Source organism: Saccopteryx bilineata, chromosome 8 (genome assembly GCF_036850765.1).
Source record: "Saccopteryx bilineata isolate mSacBil1 chromosome 8, mSacBil1_pri_phased_curated, whole genome shotgun sequence".
NCBI lineage: Eukaryota > Metazoa > Chordata > Mammalia > Chiroptera > Emballonuridae > Saccopteryx > Saccopteryx bilineata.
The window spans coordinates 26,726,576-26,746,059 of record NC_089497.1 but is presented as its reverse complement, the minus strand read 5'-3'; the positions used below and the strand labels follow the sequence as shown (position 1 = coordinate 26,746,059).

The window sequence follows — 19,484 nt, the reverse complement described above, 5'->3', positions numbered from 1 at the left end:
TAATTTTTAAACCTTTCTCCAAACTGAGTTCTCTTGTTAATCATTATTAAGAAGTCTTCTCAATATGCAAAAGTAAGGAAATTGATGCATCTTATTTTCAGACTCGGTTCTAAAATACAATGTAGTAAAAAGCCTTAAAGAATATGGTATAAAAATGTTATTTTCTTCTAAAGTGTCATTTCAAAAGTAGCCAGAAATGCCCAGAACAGTCGCCTGTCAATCTTCAAGGCTCTTTTGTTCGCTGTTAATAACCACGTTCTAGTAGCAGAACTGCTGCCACAGTCACATTCCCCCGGGGATCCCAGGTGCAGTAACGGAACTCATAACCAAGCCTCTCACACAAATAAGTTTCCTTTGCATTGTTATACAAACAATGTTTGGGTGGTGTACTCTAAAAGGGAAAGAGCTACAAGGCATTCGAGCCTCCCGTACAGCAGAAGGAAACAGCATAATGGAACAAGCATGACAATGGCTAAAAAATGGAAAAGAAACAAAAATAAGAATGCTAAGCTCTCAACTACAGAGGACCAATTTTTTTCTCTTCCAGCCGACCGATGAAGATTTCACTGATGAGTTCCATCTTCTTCATGGTGGCTACTCACAGAAATAATGTCTTCTGCAAGACTTGTGTAATTCTTTTTTTTTAATTTAATTAATTAATTTATTTATTTATTTATTACAGAGACAGAGAGTGAGTCAGAGAGAGGGATAGACAGGGACAGACAGACAGGAATGGAGAGAGATGAGAAGCATCAATCATTAGTTTTTCATTGTGCGTTGCAACACCTTAGTTGTTCATTGATTGCTTTCTTATATGTGCCTTGACCACGGGCCTTCAGCAGACCAAGTAACCCTTTGCTGGAGCCAGTGACCTTGGGTTCAAGCTGGTGGGCTTTTTGCTCAAACCAGATGAGCCTGCGCTCAAGCTGGCAACCTCGGGGTCTCGAACCTGGGTCCTCTGCATCCCAGTCCAATGCTCTATCCACTGCGCCACCGCCTGGTCAGGCAAGACTTGTGTAATTCTTGATGGTCAAAGGCAGTCAACACTAGTGGCTGAACGGTGCCTTATAGTAGTAGCCTAGCAACAATAAACAGTTTACTCTTCATAAAGAAAAGTTTTTATGGTTTCTCTCCCACCTTTTCTAGCCATGACATACTTTATAAATATATTTGGGTGAAACTTGCCAGCGTAGACTATTAAAGCAATTAGTTGGAAGAAGGGAGGCGAAGCTACAGGACAGAAAAAGGGTGGGAAAGAATTACAGTTAACAAAAGCAGTAAGAAAATCTGCTTGTCTCCACCTTACGTAAAATACGTTCCATCACTGATCTAACAACAATCTCTTCTTGGCTCATTATTGAGGGTAGAACCTAAGTAACTTCTGACCGTATGAAAAATGTTACTCCTTTAAAAAGAATTTAAATGCATAGTAAGCACAGTAATTCGCAATACTGATTTCTTCTATTTGAGAAAAGAAAGCACTTGACTCGAATCACTGCACTACTACCTGACCCCCATTATTTCCACTGGGGGCAAAGGTGGCCCTAGAGAGGAATCTGTACCTGCCGAGACCCACAGAATCTGGCTGTATCCGTTCACAGCAAAGCGAACAACATCACTGAAAGTATTATCTGTAAAGAACATCACAGTTTTGAACAGTCAGATGAGAGCAACTAGAAGATGAAGAAACAAGATAAACTGGCGCAGGCCGAGGGGAATTTGGAATGGCCACCAGGAATGCAGAGCAAAGCTATTCATAGCCAGCATTCTGACCCACTGCAGAAAGGAAGCAGTTTGATGCTTGATTCTCACTTTGTTAAATATTTAGAACAATGCTAATGCCTTTTCCATTCAATGCTCAATAGTTTTATTTTCCTTCCTCACTGAAAGTTGCTTGCCTGTTTAAGATACGTGGGCACTAAGAAAGTGATTCAAACAAGACTCCAAGAATGAAAAATAGGAGGAGGGAAAAAATGCAAGCATGACTTATAATATATTCGAAGCAAATAGCAGATGTGCAAATACCCACTTATATACCCATTTTCAACAGATTTTTTGTTTGATTTTACTGTTGTTTAATTGGGGGGAGGGGAAGGTTGCTCTCTATAATATCTCATTCATCTTTTCAGTCCCACCAGGTCTGACATTCACAAGGAAGGCACAAACTCATAAATTATTTAAATCTTAGAAGAGTCCACCTACCAACTAATAATTCATTTCAATGACTTTCTAGCGAGCTAGCCCATGACGTGAGCCCTGTAAGCGAGCGCTGCCCTTAACGCATGGCTGTCCCTCTCCCTGCAGAGCCACCAGCACGCCGCAGGAGCTCCCTGGCCTTTCCTAGGCTGCCGGACTCCTGTCGACTGTCTCAAGATCCCAGCGGGGTGCTGCCTCCTCCAGGCGAGGTGTCTCTGCTTTGCCACCCCTGGGACCTTGCAGAAGAGCGCTTCTCAGATCATGTGGTCTCCCCCTAGACTTGAAGCAACATGAAGAGGCTGTATTTTTATTCTTAGTGCCCATCAGAGGACTGGGTCCAAAAGCAGTCACACATATTTGTAGACATATTACAGTTTTGCAAGAAGTATTAATTCACATAAAGCACATGCAGATATGCCTTTATGATAATATAAGTTTTTCTATATACTATCTACAACTCTCATGGGTTTAATAACATCAATTCAAATCATCACGATTTTCCGTTTTAAGCATATAAAAGAAATCTCCATAATTTGAAAGAAATATATGTCCTTGACTGCCACAGGAGTGATTTAACTAAATTATTTGCTATGTTACTGCTGAGGGAACTCTTAAGAATACATGGGAGAATTCTCTCCTTATCTGACGTCTGTCCTTGTCCCTAACTTACTCCTCCTCTAAACCACCAGAGTGCTCCCCACAAAATGGGTGACTTTTCTCATCTTAGCAATAAATTTTTTTAAACAGAAAAAAAGGTAACACATCTTCCCTTCCTTTTCCCGTCCTTCCTTCTCCTTCTGTCTGTCTGTTTCTCTCTCACTCACACACAGAGAACTACAAGAAGGAGTAAAACACTAGAAAAAGACGTATTTGATCAAAACAGTATGATACTGGCATAAAAACAGATACATAGATCAATGGAACAGAATAGAGAGAGCCCAGAAATAAACCCATGCCTTTATGATTAATTAATATTTGACAAAGGAGGCAAAAACATACAATGGGTAAAGATAGTTTATGCAATAAATGGTGTTTGGAAAATTGGGTAGATATATGCAAAAAAAAATGAAACCAGACCACGTGCTTGCACCATACAGAAGAATAAACTCAGAATGGACTAAAGACTTACATGTAAGCTTCAAAACCATGAAAATCCTAACAGAAAACAGAGGCACTAATATCTCAGACATTTCTTGCACCAATTATTTTTTTCTGATCTATTTCCTCAGGCAAGAGAAACAAAAGAAAAAACAAAATGGGACTACATCAAACTATCAAGACTTTGCCCAGCAAAGGAAAGCATCGACAATATGAAACAGCCATCCACTGAATGAGAACGTACTCACTGATACAGCCGATAAAGATTTAATATCCAACATTTATAAAGAACTTATAAACCTCAATACCAAAAAATTCCAATTAAAAAATGGGAGAAGGCGCTGAATAAATACTTTTCCAAAGAGGACATACAGAGGTCCAACAGACATATATATAAAAAGATGCCGAACGTCAGTGATCGTCAGACAGATGCAACTAAAACCACAATGAGATATCATCTCATACCTGTCCGAATGGTGCTCATCAATAAATCAACAAAACACACGTGTTGGTAAGAATGTGGAGAAAAGAGAACCCTTGTGCACCGCTGGTGGGAATGCAGGTTGGTGTAGCCACTGTGGAAAGGAGTATGGAGCTACCTCAAAAAATTATAAATGGAACTGCTTTACGACCTAGTGATTCCATTTCTGGGGATTTATTCAAAGAAACCTGAAACACTAATTTGAAAAAATTCATGCACCCCTATGTTCACTGCAGCATTATTTACAATAGCCAAGATTTGGAAGCAGTCCAAGCGTCCATCAGTGGACGAGTGGATTAAAAAGCTGTGGTATATTTATTTACACAATGGAATACCACATGGCTGTAAAAAAGAAGGACCTCTTACCCTTTGCCACAGCATGAATGGACCTGAAGAGCATTATGCTAAGTGAAATAAGTCAGGCAGAGAAAGACAAGTATCATATGATTTCACTCATTTGTGGAATCTAATGAACAAAATGAACTAACAAGCAAAACAGATACAGACTCATACATAGACAGCAGGCTGACAGCTGTCGGGAGGTGGGGCTGGAGGGTGTAAAAGGATTGAGGGAAAAAAAGAGAGAAACAACTCCTGGACATGAACAATAGCGTGTTCATTGCTGGGGGGATGGAGAGGAGGGTGTGGGGGGATAAATGGTAATGTATGGAGACTTAACTTGGGGTGCGGAACACACAATACAGTGTACAGGTGATGTGGTACGGAATTGTGCACCTGAAAACTGTGTAATTTTGTTAACCAGTGTAACCCCAATAAATTCAATAAAAAGAAAAAAAAGAGATATATTTGGAAATATTGACTATTTTTTTAAAGATGCCTGGATGGTATATTCATACCACTATTAAAAAAAAAAATGTGCCCGGCCAGGGCACATAGGAGAAGCGCCCATTTGCTTCTCCACCCCCTCTCCCTTCCTCTCTGTCTCTCTCTTCCCCTCCCGCAGCCAAGGCTCCATTGGAGCAAAGATGGCCCGGGCCCTGGGGATGGCTCCTTGGCCTCTGCCCCAGGCACTAGAGTAGCTCTGGTCGCGGCAGAGCGACGCCCCGGAGGGGCAGAGCATCGCCCCCTGGTGGGCAGAGCATCGCCCCTGGTGGGCATGCCGGGTGGATCCCGGTCGGGCGCATGCAGGAGTCTGTCTGACTGTCTCTCCCCGTTTCCAGCTTCAGAAAAATACAAAAAAAAAAAAAATCAAAAAAGAAAATGTGTGTGTGTGTGTGTGTGTGTGTGTGTGTGTGTGTGTGTATGACATCATGTACGATTTTATGGGCCATATTAGCAGTAATATTTTAAATTAACATTCATTTAATAGTTTACATGTATAGTATGAAAAGATTCTCATTACTATGATAATAAAGGAGAATAAAATTAGCATAGATATGGCAGCCATTTCTAAACATTGCTCGGCCAAAGTACAGCGTTACTACGTGACAAACACGAAACAGAACACAAATTGGAAGAAAGTCAGTAGTTCTCTCACCTTTAAGACACGTTTGATAGAACCCAGTACAAAGTGTCTTTGTGGCTGCTTTCTGTTCTGAAAGATCCAGTCATGACGTAACACCTTTTCCCCTTCCTCTAACACACATTTCTGCCCTTGGAAATGTGGTCTCTCATATAAAATCCAGCTGGAACAAATACAAAAGCATGACCAGTTACAATTAATTTCCTGAGAAACGAGGTATAAAACAAATGACACTCAGTAAGTCACAGACCATCTATTTGCATTTTAAAAATCTAGGTTATTTTCCACTATTAGCATATACAGGTAATCCTGGTTTTGAAACGATGCTATATGCTAGTTGAATGACAAACAGTATAAGAAAGAATAAACTTGGAAAGAATACTCCCTAAACATCTACAATCTATGCCTATATTCATGCATATATGCACTTTATAGATGTTGTCTACAGAAAGCTATACATTTATATTAAAAACAGTAACAACAATTCCAAATTCCACTTCTACCCTGATTTTCCTGTCACTTGTTAACAGAGCACGTGTCTCATTTTAGTACATGAAGACAGTTCTTCCCATAATGCTTACAACAGGAACACTGACTGTGGTAACTGAAATACTGGACAAAAGAAATTCTGGCTCCAACATACCCTTGGGACGTGGTCCATAAGAACAAATGAGGTTTCCCTTCATTTCTACACCACAAAGAACCCTTCACTTTTGTCAGCTGCACAAATGACTTGAAGTATGTGCCTTTCGCATTCCTCACCATCCCACAAATTCTGACTTGTTTGCAAAGCTATGCTTTCTTCAGACTGAAGCCTGCAGTTTAACCCGCCAAATCTATCATGCTAATAAAGCAGTTACACAATGCTATTGATTGTTATATTGCATAAGTTAGGTCTTGCTACTTACTGCTGGCTTTAAGCATTACAAACAGCCTATATTTTTTCTGCCACAGGAAAGAGAACAATTAAGTTACAAAACACTAATGTTTCAAAATACTCTGTCAAAAACCAGAGGAAAGGAAAAGTGACTTTTATAAAGGATACAAAAGCATAAATGGCACCAAAACATTTAATTTCAGGGTGAAAATGCTGTAAAATTTTAAGAGATCTCTTACCAGCCCCTTACAACTTTTATCAGCACCCCATTCGGAAAGGACCAGGATGTAGCATCGAGAATATTACAGTAAACCTCTTGTTTATATTTACTTCCATGGAGATCATAGATAATGATCTGCAACATAAAAAAATCGGAACAATAACTAATTTAAAGAATGCATTTAAAATTATAGAAAATCCTAGAATACAGAAAATAAAATATCCTGAATATATTAAAGTGAAGATTACTTTAGATCAGGGGTCCCGAAACTTTTTACACAGGGGGCCAGTTCACTGTCTCTCAGACCGTTGGAGGGCCGGACTATAAAAAAAACTATGAACAAATTCCTATGCACACTGCACATATCTTATTTTAAAGTAAAAAAACAAAACGGGAACAAATACAATATTTAAAATAAAGAACAGTAAATTTAAATCAACAAACTGACCAGTATTTCAATGGGAACTATGCTCCTCTCACTGACCACCAATGAAAGAGGTGCCCTTCCAGAAGTGCCGCGAGGGCCGGATAAATGGCCTCGGGGGGCCGCATGTGGCCCGCAGGCCGTAGTTTGGGGACCCCTGCTTTAGATGTTAAATCTTTGAGTAAAATACTCCTTTTCTAGGTAAGTTTAAAGTATTTATTTAAAATTCCCCAAATCTAAAAGTAGCTATACTTTTCATATTATATATTAGTGTATGTAAGAAGTGTATGCTTACCTTCCCAGGTCTTGGGTTATACTTCAGCGTCTGTCTATCAACATGCTGAAATAATAAAAGTGGAAGAAGTCAGCCAAAAGAAACATCAATGGAAAGATATAGTTCACCTTCTTAGCTATCACAAATCCAATTTGTCAACTTGGTGACATTAGTGCAAGGTGTACGTACCTCCAGGTAAATATAAAGGAAAATAGTGTTGTCTGCCCTCATGAAGCTTATAACTTGGAAGAGAGAAATAGTTGATTGCACTTTCTTTTTTTTCCTTTTTTTTTAAGTGAGAGGAGAGGAGATAGACAGACTACATGTGCCTGACTGGAATCCACTCAGGAACTCCATCTGGGACTGATGCTTGAGTACCGAGCTATTAGTAGCACCTGAGGCTGAGGCTCAGACCAACTCAGCTATCCTCAGCACTCAAGGCCATGCTAGAACCAACTGAGCCATGGCTGTGGGAAGAGAAGAGGGAGAAAAGGGGGAGGAGGAGGGGGAGGGGAAGAGAAGCAGTGGTCATTTCTCCTGTGTGCCCTGACCAAGGGATCGGTCCCAGGATGCATATATACCGGACTGAAGTTGTATTGACTGAGCCACCATTCAGGGCCTGATTGCACTTTCATAACTCTTCTAAGTGGGGAACTATGTTAAACTTACAGGCTGAATCCATATAAACACAATAAATTAAATATTAATAAAAATTAATAAAATAATAATAAAAATAAAAAAAATTATAGATTGTCCACTTCATTTTCTATTTCCTTAAGGAATTATTATGGATTGTGACAGAAATTACATATATATTTTTTAAAAAGAAAATAAAACACTATGTTAAAGTAAAAAATAAAAATACAAAGAAAGTGCCGGGTTATGAAATTTAAGGGAAATGGCCCCAGCATGGAGCGGAAGTGATGGCAAAGATTCAGAAGAGCTTGTCTGAGGGAGTGGTGTGGAGAAGACCCTGCAAAACAGAATTTCAGTAAGTGAAAAAGTACGGAAGGTTGGGGTGGGACCAGTAGAGGAAACAAGACCCAGAAGAGAAGCATCTTCAAGTACCCAGCGTGTGTAACCGAGCATAAGGAGGCAAGGCTGGACAAACAGAATTCGGGGCCTTGTAACAGTGAAGAGGTTCCACTGGATTTGGCCGGCAACAAGGAACCATTAAAGAGGTATCACTTTACACCAGTCAGAATAGTGATCATCAACAAAACAACACAGAATAAGTGCTGGCGAGGATGTGGAGAAAAGGGAACCCTCCTGCACTGCTGGTGGGAATGCGGACTGGTGCAGCTACTGTGGAAAACAGTATGGAGATTCCTCAAGAAATTAAAAATCAAACTGCCTTTTGACCCAGCTATCCCACTTTTAGAAATATACCCCAAGAACACCATAGTACTGTTTCAAAAGGAGAAATGCACCCTCATGTTTGTGGCAGCATTGTTCACAATAGTGAAGATCTGGAAACAGCTCAAGTGTCCGTCAGAGGACGAGTGGATTAAAAAGCTTTGGTACATATATACTATGGAATACTACTCAGCCATAAGAAATGATGACATCGGATCATTTACAACAACATGGATGGACCTTGATAACATTATACTGAGCGAAATAAGTAAATCAGAAAAAACCAAGAACTATATGATTCCATATATAGGTGGGACATAAAAATGAGACTCAAGAGACATGGACAAGAGGGTGGAAGGGAGCAGAGAGGCACAAAGAAAACTAGATAGAAGGTGACAGAAGACAATTTGACTTTGGGTGATGGGTATGCAACATAATCAAATGTCAAAATTACCTGGAGATTTTTTCTCTGAACATATGTACCCTGATTTATCAATGTCACCCCATTAAAATTAATAATAAATTTATTTTTATTGAATTTAAAAAAAGAAACATTTCTTTAAATCCCATCATTTCTTTTAAAATGACGTTGCCTTGTAAGCTCTTGGTTGATAGTCCAGTGCTACTATTTGTTCCTGAGACTATTCCAGGTAAGGACACGGGCCTTGGGCCTCCTGGACAAAGGTCCATAATCTTGGGAATGCCAGAAAGGCAAGTCCCACATTGAATGAATAGTTTACATTCAACACTTAAACATTAAGTCAAAGAATAATGTAGCTGAATTTCACATTTTTTTTTAAATTTTATTTTATTTTATTTTTGTATTTTTCTGAAGCTGGAAACGGGGAGGCAGTCAGACTCCTGCATGCACCCGACCAGGATCCACCCGGCATGCCCACCAGAGGGAGATGCTCTGCCCATCTGGGGCATTGCTCTGCCGCAATCAGAGCCATTCTAGTGCCTGAGGCAGAGGCCACAGAGCCATCCTCAGCACCTGGGCCATCTTTGCTCCAGTGGAGCCTTGGCTGCGGGAGGAAAAGAGAGAGACAGAGAGGAAGGAGAGGGGGAGGGGTGGAGAAGCAGATGGGCGCTTCTCCTATGTGCCCTGGCTGGTAATCGAACCCGGGACTCCTGCACGCCAGGCCGATGCTCTACCATTGAGCCAACCGGTCAGGGCCTGAATTTCACATTTTTTAACTATAATGTTACTAGCCCTTTTTCTCTGAATTAGGCTGTTCCTTTACCTGCTTAACATAAACAATTAAATTGAGAGGGGATGTCTAGGAAACAGTTAAAATATTTTTAAGAATTTAAAATATTTTTAACTGATGCCTGACTTGTGGTTGCACAGTAGGTAAAGTGTTGACCTGGAGTGCTCAGGTCGCTAGTTCGAAACCCTGGGCTTTCCCGGTCAAGGCACATACAGGAAGGAACTGCTATGAGTTGATGCTTCCTGCCCACCCCTTCCCCCTTCTCTCCTACCTCTTTCTAAAAATCAGTAAGTAAAATCTTTTTTTTTTTTTCTAAATTTTTTTATATTTTTTATTTATTCATTTTAGAGAGGAGAGGGAGAGACAGAGAGAGAGAGAGGAGAGATAGAGAGAGAGAAGGGGGGAGGAGCTGGAAGCATCAACTCCCATATGTGCCTTGACCAGGCAAGCCCAGGGTTTCAAACCGGCAACCTCAGCATTTCCAGGTCGATGCTTTATCCACTGCGCCACCACAGGTCAGGCACAATAAGTAAAATCTTTAAATGAAATGTTTTTAACTATAATGAAATAGTTTCAAGAGACACATAAGTTCAATGGAAAGCAACAGTTTTCTCAGATACAATACCTTGAGAAATTCAGAATCTTGTCAATTTAGTTTGAAAACAAAACATAGCCAAGAACTGGAAAATAACTTGCTTCTCTGCTTTTAAATTTTTTTTTTTTAATAAATTTTTATTAATGGTAATGGGATGACATTAATAAATCAGGGTACATATATTCAAAGAAAACATGTCTAGGTTATTTTGTCATCAAATTATGTTGCAAACCCCTCGCCCAAAGTCAGATTGTCCTCCGTCACCCTCTATCTAGTTCTCTGTGCCCCTCCCCCTCCCCCTAACTCTCTCCCTCCCTCCCTCCCATGTCCTCCCTCCCCCCCCACCCTTGGTAACCACCACACTCTTGTCCATGTCTCTTAGTCTCATTTTTATGTTCCACCAATGTATGGAATCATGTAGTTCTTGTTTTTTTCTAATTTGCTTATTTCACTCCTTATAATGTTATCAAGATCCCACCATTTTGCTGTAAATGATCTGATGTCATCATTTCTTTTGGCTGAGTAGTATTCCATAGTGTATATGTGCCACATCTTCTTTATCCAGTCTTCTACTGAAGGGCTTTTTGGATGTTTCCATGTCTTGGCCACTGTGAACAGTGCTGCAATGAACATGGGGCTACATGTGTCTTCACGTATCAATGTTTCTGAGGTTTTGGGGTATATACCCAGTAGAGGGATTGCTGGGTCATAAGGTAGTTCTATTTGCAGTTTTTTGAGGAACCACCATACTTTCCTCCATAATGGTTGTACTACTTTACAGTCGCACCAACAGTGAATGAGTGTTCCTTTTTCTCCACAGCCTCTCCAACATTTGCTATTACCCGTCTTGTTGATAATATCTGCTTTTAAATTTTGAGCAATTTTTTTTCTCAATGTAAACAGTTCAGCTAAAATACGTAACGTACACACTTCAACCAAACAATAAAGAAACGTCTGATTTTTTTTTTTTTTCATTTTTCTGAAGCTGGAAACAGGGAGAGACAGTCAGACAGACTCCCACATGCGCCCGACCGGGATCCACCCGGCACGCCCACCAAGGGGCGTTGCTCTGCCCCTCCGGGGCATCGCTCTGCTATGACCAGAGCCACTCTAGCGCCTGGGGCAGAGGCCAAGGAGCCATCCCCAGCGCCCGGGCCATCTTTGCTCCAATGGAGCCTCGGCTGCGGGAGGGGAAGAGAGAGACAGAGAGGAAGGGGGGGGGGTGGAGAAGCAAATGGGCGCTTCTCCTGTGTGCCCTGGCCGGGAATCGAACCCGGGTCCTCCGCACGCTAGGCCGACGCTCTACCGCTGAGCCAACCGGCCAGGGCCGTCTGATATTTTTTAAAACAATTTTTTATACATCAAAACATTAATTTTCTTAAGTTTTGAGATCATTTTGTGACCCAAAGCACTACCTCATGAGGTAATCATCAAAATGACTCACCTCTGCGAGTGGGCTTAATCTGCTCGAGTTGTCCTGAGCGCGGAAATACTGCGACACTGGATCCGGCAAAGTCGCACCAAGCCTGGCTCCTTTCTTTGAGGAGTGTGTCTTGGACGCCTGCAAATACTGCTGATAAGCACTCTTTACAGAAGAATGTAGCTTAGAAGTAAGGTCTGACTTCTGTAGAAAAGAGGGCTTTTCCGGCCACAGCCCACCTTGCAGACTGGAGGTAGCAGGTTCGCTTGTCATTGCAGACGACTGCTTAGAAATTCCAGGCCTGTCCTGGTCATCGTCGGGGTACAGCGTGCTGGGGGGCTCTGGCAGCTCGAAGGTGACGGTTTCCCTCCTCCTGGCTCTCAGACTTCCGCTAGGCAATGACTCTTCTTCCTCGTCCCCTAACTCCTGCCTGTCGTCTTCAAGGTTCATCTGTAGCCGCTCTGACACCGACTGGAGCAGTGACAGAACGGAAGGCTGGCTGGCACTCTCTCTCGATTTCCTGGAGCCATGGTGACCAGGGGAGATCTCGTTGGACAGAATGTCCTCCTGAGAGCTGTCATCCTCATAGATGGGAGACAAGGCTAAGGGGTAGATTTTGTACCTTTTGGCATCCACTGATAAGAACATTTCTGAACTGTCACTGTCAAATGTCTCACCGGGTTTAGTTCCCCTTTCGAAATGATGGACCAGGTCAGTTCTACTCTCAGACCTGTCACACGCGTGAACAGGCACGCTGGCAGGGGGCGTGGCGGGAAACAGGAGGGAGCGTGTTGTCCTCCCTTCTGCGCCAGCGTACCTGTCCTCCTCCTGGAGCGGTTCATCATATAATATAGTAAAGGAGGAATTTCCTTGCTCATCCTGAGAAACGAAGGCTAAATTGGAGTCTTCTCTGTCACTGCTATAATCACCGAGATCTCTTGTTTCGTTATCTACCGCAGGAAGAGATGTACTTCTGTGTGGCCTCCCCGTGGTATCTGCAGGTGGGAAATCTGGTACTGCTAAGGCTGGGTAGCCCTCATAATCCTTACTCAATGTAGGTGATTCGTACCCCCTGAAATAGGAAGCAAGTCTATCGTCGTGGGCTATCAGGCCTTCCTTTATCTCCAGGGGCTCTTCCTCCACTTCTCCAGGACTCTCTGCAGACAACACTCGGTGTTTCCCGACAGTCCCACCCGAATCTTCTGGGGATGTCCCTTCCCTTTCTATTCCAGGGGGCATGGACACACCCGCCATTCCCACAGCCTCCTCAGTGTCCCTCCTGCATGCTTCTTCCGTTTCTGAAGAGGCAGGGCCTGCCTCCTTGGGTGCTTTTTTCACTTCCAACGCAAAAGGTACCGTGTCAGTTTTCCTGATGGCTCCTTCAGCATCCTTCTGGTCAGTGTTTTCCATTTCCAACACAGGCCTTTCAGCCTTCTCAGTGAGCCCCTCGGCGTCTGAATGGTGGACACTGACCACTTCCAACGTAACGGGCATCGCCTCGGTTTTGTCCATCTCTCTCTCAGCACCCTTTCGGTAAACACTTTCTAGTTCTAATGCAGGAGGTGTCACCTCAGCCTTTTCAGTAACCCCCTCACCATCTCTTTGGTGGCTGTTTTCCATTTCTGACGTGACTGGCGTCACCCCGGTCTTGCCAACGTCCCCTTCAGGATGATCCTGGAGGGTCTTTTCTATTCCCAACGCAGCAGACAGCCCTTCCGTGTCTCCAGCGACCCCCTCAGCATCTTTTCGGTAGATATTTTTCACTTCTGACCTAACAGGGATCGTGTCAGTTTTGCCAACGTCCCTTTCGGTATCCCCCATCTTGCCCACTCTTCCCGCTCCTGAAACGGCAGGCAATGCCCCCGTTTTCTCACGATGGGGTTCCCCATCCATTTGGTGTTCCTCTCCCACTTTACAACCGTCCGCTGTTGGCTCAGCGTTGGCGACACTCAATTCATCGTCCCTTTTATGGGCTCCTCCCATTTCAAACGTAAAAGGAACTGCCTCATTTTTCATAATATTCAGTTCGGCATTCTTTTTGTCCGTTTTTCCCATTTCTAACATGGGAGGTACGAACTCGATTTTTCCTACATTTACGTCAGTATCCCTTTTGTGTGCTTTCCCTACTTCTGACACTGCGAGGGGCGTGCCTTTATTACTGTGCCCCGGCAAGCCTTTTTCAGACAGACACACAAGACTATCGGACAAGCTGCTTTTGGATGTCCCAGGTACATGGAGGTCATCATGCACTGATGGAGGCCACTTGAAATTCACTACAAGGGTTCTAGTATCCTCTGTCCCAGTTTTGTGACTATCCACACCCTCGGTTTCCATTTTCTCTTTAGAGTCCTCCCTGATTCGAAGAAGTAGAGGTGTTCCTGCCTTCTCCTCTAACCCTTGATGGCGCAAGTCTTCAGCCAGTAAAATAGAATCTGACTCCTGCGAGTTTATCCTATCAGACTGTCCAGCTCCATTTCCAGAAAATGGGGTCATGTCCCCTTTCATTGACTCTGTGTCACCAACTAAGTTACTTACAGTGAAGAATTGACCTAACAGTTTATTTTCACTAATTTCACAGGTGCTTTGATTGACTCCCTGTTCTGAAACCGAGAACTCCCGTCCATGAGTCTTAGCGCTATCACTGTACAGAAGTTTTGAGGTGTTAGCCTGCAGTTCAGAATCCCAAGTGGTCTCAGTATCTTCAAAAGCATCATTTGTTATATTTTCTTGGGCTGAATTAATAATCTCATTAACTAAGTCCCTGGCTTGATCTTCTAACAAACAAGACACATTCATGCTTTCAGAATCTAAAATGAGACTCTCCTCCCCGGGTGGAAGTGAAACCCGGGCCTTGTCTTCCCCTTGGGCTCCTGACCTGCTCTCCCAGTCCCGCTCTTCCAGGGCCTCTGCCAGCTGGGTCCCCGTCAGAGTCCCGCCGGATGGGTTTTTCCCAGACGGGTCTGCCTGCAGGGTCCCCGGGTTCATGATGCCGTCTCTGGCTGTGTCCTCCCGGCAGGTAGCAGCTGTGTGTATGGATTTTAGGTCTTCCTTAACAGAATTAGAAACCTCGCCGATCCACGCATCAGCCTTTTTAATTAAACCACTTTGGAGGTCCAAAGGTTGGTCACGGGCCCTCCTCCCGGCTCCTGCCTGCTCAGCAGCTGCTTCAGAACACTGCTGGCTGGAGCTGTTAACTGACGCTGCGGGCCCAGCAACGGCTCGGGGCTCCGCTTCCGCGGGCGGGGCGGCAGGTGGGGCGTCCAGAGACGCCTTCCCAGTCTGGTCACCAAAATGGTCCTGAAATGGGGTCCCTTCTGCCCCTGTAGGTACAGATGTTTCAAATTCCAAATCAGAGCTATCAGGGCACGGCAGGTCGGCCAAGAAGGCACCTTCATGGGTAGTAACTTTCACAGAACCAAAACCATTTTGGGGATGAGGTGAACTCGTAACCAGGCTGACCTCCTGGGCGTCACCAGAGGAAGACAGGCTATCGATACCACCTCTCAGGAAGCCAGTGTTCTCTTCCTTCCTGGGAGCTGAGGCTGTCTTTTGTGATCTCAGCACAGGAGCATTAAGAAAGCTGTTCGAATCCTCCGATGCTAAAGCATTTTTTCCCAAAGTGATATCAGAACCCAGGAAACTGACTTCTGTGCTGTCAGTTTCTTGGACTTTTGGGCAAGTGTTAGTTAAGCTGAGTTCTGCCATTTCTGAGAAAGCAGAAATCTTTTCAGTCCCACACGAGTCCACTCCAGTCAGACGGGTGTCACTGGCTACACGGCCTGGGGGGATGTGGCATGTTTCACTATTGGGAAGGACTCTGTGAGACTCAGGAGGCCCAGGTGCGAGCTCACGGCCAAGGCGAGCTGGAGGACTCCTCCCGTCTGCAGCCTCAACGTGACTCACCACATGTTCTTCTTGACACTCACTAGGCTCACTGGAAACGCCAACTGTGTTGACACCTCCAGTTTCCATGAGCACAGAAGACCCCTCGTTCTTTAAAACAGGCATATTCAACCTGCTCAGCATGCCAGTTCCAGAAACACAGGGAGGAGATGAAGCATTGATATTTGATTGTTGACCGTCAGCGGGGAGAGAGGTTCCGGTATCAGGACATACTCTGGCGTGTTGAGGACCCCCAGAGTCAGGAAGAGGTTCTGAAATCTGACTCCTATATGCTTCAAAAGTCAGTTCCGGGGCTACTCTGTTTTCTAAGCATGCTCCATCTGTTGACTCACTGCTGCATTTTACAGCAGTGGGGTCCTTCTGATTTATTCTAAGAAGGTGAGGCATTTTGCCATGTGGCCCCAAATCAAGCCTTTTGGCTTCTGCTACACACAGGGGGTCAGTATCTTTGGGTAAGGACTCAGTTCTATCTTCTGGAGCTTTTGCACGACTTGAAGTTGTGGATTCACCAACTGAAACACTTTCTGTTTCTTGCCCGATTTCTGTAACAACCAAACTGCTCTGTGCATCGTGGGCAGACAACCCGTTCCCTTCATTCATCAGTTCTGTGTCTGCCCCGGCGTGTCTCTGAAGAGCAGTGGTATGACTGGCAGCCTGGGCTGATGGGTTATCTGCAGTCTGCTTGTCAGGACACTTACGCTGGGGTAACTGCAAGTCTTCGTGCCTAATGAATTTACTTGGACTTGGCAAACCTGTGCTTTGCTGTTTGGCAGTGTCACTGCCATCAGATTTACCACAAGAGAAGTCAGAAATAGCAGGGCTCTCGGGCTCAACACGTGCTCCTTGCGCCTGTGTGCCATCCCTCGTGATGGGGCTGTTTTCCTCTGCTGTCGTCTCTGGAGCAGTCATCCGCTGGAGATCGGGACGGCCAGGGCCCGTGCTGCCGTGACTGCCTGTCAACAACGCTGAACACACCAGGTTCCTGTCCGCCCGAGAAACCGGTGCCCAACCTGACTGGGGTGGTGAGTCGGTTTCTCCAGCCGCAAAGCAGGAGTTGGTCGTAGAAGTAGGGGACGGTCCACTTCCCGCAGGGCCCCCAGGACCAGTTTTATTGGAAATGTCCTCAGAAGAAGCAACATTCCACACTTCGGGGTCATTCGTCGGATGGTTTCCTGAGTTGAGACTTATTCTGCGACAATCAGAGTCTTCATGTGGGTCCCCAAGCACATGTCCTTTCACAGCTACATCTGTGCCGGAGGATGACAGAGACGACAGCGTCCCAGCCTCAGTCTCCCTGTCAGGGCCAGTATGTGTGCTTGCGCTGGAGCCAGAACTCGGATTTTCTCTGTCCAGCGGATCCACACCTTCCAACGCAGTCTGCTGCCTCCAATACTTCCTAATTTGTCTGGGGCCTCGATATGTTGCATAGGTTACTGAAGGCCTCCCTGGTTTACCTTCCGCTTGTCTGTAAAACAAAGTAACCAAATAAACAAACAAACGAACAAAAAAACATCACAGGAGTATCAGGAAATATAATTAAAAACACTTAGTAATCCAAAACTGTGCTGAAGTCTATCTCATCACAGGAAAAGCTTTTAATTTTTCTATGCAGAGAAAAGCTACAAAACCAGCAGGTTTGGTTCCCCCCCCCCCAAAATTACAATAAAGCTTCAACGGTAGAGATTCCCATCATGGATATAAATCTGTTGAAAATATAGGAGTTAAAGAACTTTTTAATAATTTCAACCCAATAAAGTAGTAGCTTCTTATATAAATTACATGGGAAACATGAGTTAATGTGTGCAAAACAATCTAAAACATGTCTCCCAACAGGTACACTCAAAGGCTTTAGAGATATTAAAGAACTCTGCATAGTTGACTACACATAAAAGCAATTACAAAGCTACTTAGGATTTTTAATTATGTGAACATAAAATCATTTACAAGGCCTTTTGGTGAAGATTTCTTTTAAACATACTTCAAAAGATAGGAAATAACTTACGTTCTGTATTAATCGTGATTAAAATGTTTGAGATGACAGTAGTGGACAGCTTTATACGGCACAGATTATTTTATTAACTTGCCTAAATTAAGCTATTAACCTTTTTTTTTTTTTTTTTTTTTTTTGAATTTTTCTGAAGCTGGAAATGGGGAGAGACAGTCAGACAGACTCCCGCATGCGCCCGACCAGGATCCACCCGGCACGCTCACCAGGGGTGACACTCTGCCTACCAGGGGGCGATGCTCTGCCCCTCTAGGGTGTCACTCTGCCGCGACCAGAGCCACTCTAGCGCCTGGGGCAGAGGCCAAGGAGCCATCCCCAGTGCCCGGGCCATCTTTGCTCCAATGGAGCCTTGGCTGCGGGAGGGGAAGAGAGAGACAGAGAGGAAGGAGGGGGTGGGGGTGGAGAAGCAAATGGGCGCTTCTCCTATGTGCCCTGGCCGGGAATCGAACCCGGGACTTCTGCACACCAGGCCGACGCTCTACCGCTGAGCCAACCGGCCAGGGCCAACCTTTTTTTTAATACACCTGATTTAAAAAAAACTATAAAAATGTAGGGGCATTTTTTTTTTAATTTTTTAAATTTTTATTTATTTATTCATTTTAGAGAGGAGAGGGAGAGACAGAGAGAGAGAGAGAAAGAGAGAGAGAGAGAGAGGAGGGGAGGGAGGAGCTGGAAGCATCAACTCCCATATGTGCCTTGACCAGGCAAGCCCAGGGTTTCGAACCGGCGACCTCAGCATTTCCAGGTCGATGCTTTATCCACTGCGCCACCACAGGTCAGGCTGTAGGGGCATTTTTACATGAGAAAAAACTTCAGTTAATTCACTCTTTCTTAAAATATTTAAAAATATTATGTAAAACTGAAGTTTCCTATACCTCTTTAAAAGGTATAGGCTCTTCTGATCTGTGGTGACGCAGTGAATAAAGCGTCAACCTGGAATGCTGAGGTTGCTATTCAAATCCCTAGGCTTGCCGGTCAAGGCACATACAGGAAACAAATACTACAAGTTGATGCTTCCTGCTTCTCTCCCTCTTTCTTTCTTTCTTTCTTTCTTTCTTTCTTTCTTTCTTTCTTTCTTTCCTTTCTTTCTTTCTTTCTCTCTCTCTCTCTCTCTCTCTCTCTTTCTTTCTTCTCTCTAAAAATCAATAAAGAAAAGTATAGGATCTTAATGTTAAATAACTTTTTTTTTTTTTTTTTTTTTTTACAAGGACAGAGAGAGAGTCAGAGTCAGAGAGAGGGATAGATAGAGACAGACAGACAGGAATGGAAAGAGATGAGAAGCATCAATCATCAGTTTTTCATTGCAACACCTTAGTTGTTCATTGATTGCTTTCTCACATGTGCCTTGACTGCGGGCCTTCAGCAGACCAAGTAACCCCTTGCTGGAGCCAGCGACCTTGGGTCCAAGCTAGTGAGTCTTTTTCCTCAAACCAGATGAGCCCGCGCTCAAGCTGACGCCCTCGGGGTCTCGAACCTGGGTCCTTGGCATCCCAGTCCAATGCTCTATCCACTGCGCTACCGCCTGGTCAGGCTAAATAACATTTTGTATTTGAAATATTCTCATTTCAATAAAAAATTAAATATACCCTTGCTTGTAATAAATTCATGTTACAGAGTCAAAGAAACTTTAATACTTAAAATGTAGATTCTCAAAACTATTAGTAAATATCATCTTCAGATATTTAATATCTAAAATCGGTTATAAGACGTCCTTATTCATACCATCAAAATAAATGATTAACTTTTATGTAATTCCTAAACAAATCAAAATCATCAACAGGAAGTTACTAAAACTGTAATTCAGAATCTGATAGTCTGTAGGATTTCTAAAGCTGGGCTGGAAGAAACTGTTACATCAAACTGGGGGTTCAGGGGTGTTTTCCTTCCCTCTTAAGTCAAGAATCACTTTTTTAGTGATGTGAACCGAAATATCCAAAGATT

General features: G+C 43.6%; 1 protein-coding gene across 1 annotated transcript in view; it reads right to left on the bottom strand.

Annotated features, from left to right (window-relative positions):
• CRYBG3 (crystallin beta-gamma domain containing 3) overlaps positions 1-19,484 on the bottom strand; it is a 131,360-nt gene that overhangs the window by 62,666 nt on the left and 49,210 nt on the right. The window contains exons 4-7 of the mRNA XM_066241610.1: positions 11,660-17,003; positions 7,075-7,119; positions 6,375-6,490; positions 5,274-5,421 (exon numbers count right to left, since the gene is read on the bottom strand). Coding sequence (XP_066097707.1) covers positions 5,274-5,421; positions 6,375-6,490; positions 7,075-7,119; positions 11,660-17,003 — 5,653 coding nt within the window. The remainder of the gene's footprint in view (positions 1-5,273; positions 5,422-6,374; positions 6,491-7,074; positions 7,120-11,659; positions 17,004-19,484) is intronic.